The sequence below is a fragment of the Pundamilia nyererei genome, unplaced genomic scaffold (assembly GCF_000239375.1).
Source record: "Pundamilia nyererei isolate P.nyererei 1_Seehausen unplaced genomic scaffold, PunNye1.0 scaffold00197, whole genome shotgun sequence".
NCBI classification, from domain to species: domain Eukaryota; kingdom Metazoa; phylum Chordata; class Actinopteri; order Cichliformes; family Cichlidae; genus Pundamilia; species Pundamilia nyererei.
The window spans coordinates 568,577-573,835 of record NW_005187598.1 but is presented as its reverse complement, the minus strand read 5'-3'; the positions used below and the strand labels follow the sequence as shown (position 1 = coordinate 573,835).

General features: G+C 37.9%; 1 protein-coding gene across 1 annotated transcript in view; it reads left to right on the top strand.

Moving 5' to 3' along the window:
- The first annotated feature begins 489 nt into the window (after positions 1-489).
- Positions 490-5,259, top strand: part of kcnk18 (potassium channel, subfamily K, member 18) — a 12,725-nt gene continuing 7,955 nt past the window's right edge. The window contains exons 1-2 of the mRNA XM_005747431.1: positions 490-788; positions 943-1,086. Of these exons, the coding sequence (XP_005747488.1) occupies positions 560-788; positions 943-1,086 (373 nt within the window). The 5' untranslated portion in view covers positions 490-559. The remainder of the gene's footprint in view (positions 789-942; positions 1,087-5,259) is intronic.

Genomic DNA, 5,259 nt, shown 5'->3' with positions numbered 1-5,259 from the left:
TGCCCTTCTCCCACAGGCCAAAGATATGCAGTTATTTGTGATTGTACAGGTATGAATATGAGAGGATGGTTGTCTGTCTCTCTGTGTCCTGTGACAGACTGGTGATCTGTCTAGATTGTACCCACCGGGATAGGGTCCTGAAGAAAGTGGAAGAATGGCTCTTGTAAAGGTTTATTTGTAAAGATATTCAAAATAAAATACAAGTTAAAGTTGAAAGAACTGTGTAAATGTGATTTTATGTAGAGATGCGGGTTAATATGTGGGCCACCCTGTCTGGGCTGCTGGGTGTGTTTTTGGGAGTGAATTTGATCTCTGATCAGGAACAGAAACTTGTTCGGAAAAGTTCAACTGAAGATCATCAAGGGCGTAACGCTTTATTTATTTATTTTCAACCACGTGCACTAATTAAAGTCAAATCATTTCCGCTTTGGCTGTGCGCGGCCCCGCGACGGACTCGCGGTTCTCTGCACTTGGCAGAAGAGAGACAGACCGACGCAGCCAGCAGTTAACGGAACTACAGGCGCTCTCCTCACGGACTGCAGGCGCTGCGGGGACGAAGATGTCAGTGAAAGCGAAGAGAACAATAAGTGTAAAGAATGAGTCCAAGAAGTGCGCGGCGCGCTTTTGGAGGTTCGTTCCGCACCTTTTGCTGTGCTCCTCTTTGGTGGCATACGCAGCGCTGGGTGCGCTTATTTTCCAACACATCGAGGGACACACACCGTCCGCTGTCCAGGAGGAGTACCACAAGTTTCTGTGCCAAATGGTAGAGACCGTACAAAACCTCACCGGTGAGCGCTCACAAAACTCTGTTTGTAGCAGATCAAACGTGTCTTTGATGAACTTAATTATGTGTTTGGTAATTAAACAGACTTTGTATTATCATTGTATCAGTAGCATCACTGATTTGCTCTGCACTGGGATTTTCTCATCTCTCTTTCTCAGCTAATAGCACCGCCACTGAACAAATAGTGGAGGGAGTGACGGAGAAAATGCAGAACGAGTTCCAGTCCATATGGTTCCAGAGACCTGATAGATGGGATTTTTTCGGCTCTATGTTCTTCTGTTGCACTGTTTTCACAACTGTTGGTAAGTCCGTTATGATGCCGTACTAATCACTAAACGATTATGTGCTTTTTTATTTAAGTTTTATGCAAATCCGAAGAAGAGAGTGGGTCAAAGATATAAAGTATTCCGTCTTCTTGTCAAAGAGTAAAACTCTAACATATGTCAGTCTTGCTACTACCAGAAGAATAATCAGCTAAAACTCAACTGAAGTGGCACAAAACCAACAAAAATATCTGAGGCTACACCCAATATTTTCATATTGGGTGTAGCCTTCAATATGAAACCGTTCAAATGTATGTAAGTTTTTCAAATATGAGGTTTCATAAGACAGAGCCGTCAAGATATACAGTAAACCACAGCAACATATACAACTGTGGATTATTTAGCTGGGCAAAAAGTCATATTTACACAGACAATCAAGTGTCCTGTTGTATCAAAGGCAGGACTGTGAAATTATTGCCTGACTGTGAGGGCGCAGGTTGTAATACTCCAAATGTGGCTTTGCATTCAGACATTTAGGTGATTCGTCTCCTAAAAAGGGGGCTGACTGACTGTTCAAAGTGTCTGTGAGGAAGTTTAGCTTGTGCTATGTACTGGGTGATAGCTTATTTTGAAAAAAGCACCACTTCACATCTAGTTGTGTGGATGCCTCACAGGCATCCACACTATTGAGTTCCTGTTTCTCTTTATTCTTTATTCCACTATAATCTAGTTGCTTCCGTACATTTTTTGGCACTTAGCTACTTCCTCAGTTTTCAGCCGATTTTCACCGTTCAAACTCTAAACTGTTCTGGTTTTTCTGGAGATGGGTGCTATGACTTTTGGTGTTTATTACTATTATACTTTTTAAAATATTACACTTTTTTCCTTTTTTTGTCCCATTGAAATGAATGGAAAACTTCCACAATTCTGCTAAAACTTGCTTGTCTTTGAAACTTAACGACCTCCTCATACTTTCATAGTATACAAATACATAGTATTTGTACCCAATCATAGTATTTCTGTCATATCATTGTATTTGTGCCAAATCATGGTATTTTTGCCAAATTATAGTATTTGTGCCCACTTAATATTTCTGTTATGTTATGTTATAGTATTACTACTAAGTCGTAGAATTTCTGTTATGTCATAGTGTATCTGCTGAATATAGTATATGTGCCAAATCATAGTATTTTTACCAAATCATAGCCATGTTTTGGCACTGATCACCACCTGCACTCATGTATATATCTTTCTACGTAGCACTTTTAATTCTTATTCTTATTTTTATTTTCATGTCTATTTAAGCGCAATTTATGACATTATGTTTGCACTGAAGCACCGCAGCAATTTCCTAATGTTGTAAACCTGCTCAATAAAACCCTTTCTGATTCTGATTCTGATTCTGCCAATTCGTAGTATTTGTACTAAATCACAGTACTTGTGGCAAATAATATTTTTCTGTTATGTTATAGTATTAGTACTAAGTCGTAAAATTTCTGTTATGTTGTAGTATATGTGCTGAATATAGTATATTTGTCAAATCATAGTATTTATACCAAATCATGGTATTTGTGCTAAAACATAGTATTTCTGCCATATTATAGTATTTGTGTAAAAACATAGAATGTCTGCACAACCAATATCTGTTATGTTATAGTATTACTACTAAGGCATAGTATTTCTGCCAAATCATAGTATTTGTTTCAAATCATAGTATTCGAACCAAATCATGGTATTTGTGCCAAAGCATCGTATTTGTACAAAGTCATAGTATTTCTCTAAATCATAGTATTTCAATCAAATCTCAGTAGTTATGCTAAAACGCAGTATTATTGCCAAATCACAGTATTTGTACCCAATCATAGTATTTCTGCTAAATCATAGCATTTGTGCCAAATCATAGTATTTGTGCAAAAACACAGCATGTCTGCAAAATCGAAGTATGACTGTTATGTTATTATATTACTACTAAATCATAGTACTTCTGCTTTGTCATAGTATTTGTACTAAAATGTAGTATTTCTGCCAAATCATAGTATTACTGTTATTTCATAGTATTTGAGCGAGATTACAGTGTTTCTGCAAAAACATAGTATTTCTGCTAAATCATGATATTTCTGTTATCTTATAGTACTTGTACTCAATTATAGTATTTGTGCCAAAGTTTAGTATTTCTGCCAAATCATATTATTTCTGCTAAATCATAGTGTCTGCCGAATCCTAGTATTTGAGCCAAAGCATAGCATTTGTACCAAAACATAGTATTACTGCTAAGTCATAGTATTTGAGCCAAATCATAGGATATGTTCTCAAACTGATCTCCCTGTTGGAGCTCAGTCTGGGGGGAGTTTTTTCTCCTTATCTTTCCTCATGTGGTGCATTTTCCATTGTTATACCTCTCTGACCTGTCTTCCCCATGTGATGTTTTCTGTAATGTATCTATGGTCGGAGGGTAAGATGGCGCCGCCATTGCGTGCAGTAGGTCGGCAGCCTTATGAAATTTCCCTTTTGTGGGACTAATAAAGGTATATCAAATCAAATCAAATCAAAAAACATAGTATTTCTGCCAAATCTTAGTAATTTTGCTCAATGATAGAATTTCTGCTATGCTGTAGTACTTTTTGCTTGATTATAGTATTTCTCCTAAGTCAATGTATTGCATGTAAATCATAGTATTTCTACCAAGTCCCAGTGTTTCTGCTAAATCATAAATAATGTTTTAGCACAAATTGTATGATTTGGTTCAAATATTATGATTTGGCAGAATTTTCTATGTTTCAGCACATGGACATTTGGCAGAAAAAATATTATTTAGTATAAATACTAAGTTTTAGCAGAAATACTATGTTTTAGCACAGATTTAGCTAAATACTATGATTTGTCGCAAATGCTATGATTTCGTACAAATCCTGTGATTTGGCACAAACACTGTGATTTACCAGAAATCCTGTGATTTGGCAGAAATAATATCAATTAGTTCAAATATTATGATTTAGAAGAAAGACTATGTTTTAGTATAAATACTATGTTCAAACTTTAAAAAATTCTGCTATTTCTGCTAATGTGTGCTATGACTTTTGACCATTGAAATGAATGGAACACATTATCAATGTGGTCACTAATTTTGCTTGCCGGGTTGAGCTGTTTTTTAGCTCAGTGAGATGAGCAGCCATTCTCAGAGCGAGAGGCCCGGGTTTTTCTGCTTCTTCACCTGTTTTCAGCAGAATTTTCAGTTTCTTTACCGCCATACACTTTTGCAACTTTTAATCTTTTTCAGCTATTTTCAGCAGACAGCTTCAGCATTACGGCATCCACACAGCATTTTCGCAGGAAACGCAAATTTTTTCTAGTTTGTATTGTTATTCAAAAATGATGCTTCATAGGAAAACACACACTTTCTAAACTCTCTAAAACAGGCAAATTGCTGATGCCATTCATGGTTACAACTTTTGCTGATGTTCTGTCAGTAAATAATGGCACTAAGCAAAGACGCAGACCCAAGATAGCCAACACAGGAGTTGTTAGGTAGCTTTAAAATAACTGCAAGATGAAACTTTACTCCCAGGTCCAAAGCACTCTGGAGCACGTTATCCTCAAGGTTGTCTCTACACACTGCTGCATTCAAAGAAAGGTTAAAATATCAATACTACAGTCTAAATATCAGGAGAGCAAATCAATATGCTTTCAGATGTGTGGCTACATGTTGGTCTCCCAGTTCCTTCCCATAGCATGATGGTGCCATCACTTTGCTTATTGGGGAGGTGATGAGCAGTGCCTGGTTTCCTCTAGCCATGATGCCTGGCATTCAGTCCAAAGAATACAATATTTGTTTCATCAGACCAGAGAATTTCTGGAAAGTTTTCTTCTCTCTACAGAGCAATACTGAAGCTCTGTCGGAGTGACCGCCAGGTTCTCCTCCCTAGCTAAGGTTGTTCTACCTGGATTGTTCAGCTTGGCCTGGAATTTTCTGTGTCAGAGCTCTACAGACAATTCTTTGCACATCATGGCTTTGTCTGTGCTCTGACATGCACTGTCAGCTATGGGATCATATCTAGACAGCTGTGCCTGTCGAACTCATGTCCAAAAACTCAGTTTACCACAGGGGGACACATGTGGTGAGTTTCATCCAGTCTCCCTCCCAATCCAGACCATCCATCCACGCATCCATCCGTTTATCCATCCGTCCATCCATCCATCCATCCATCCATCCAC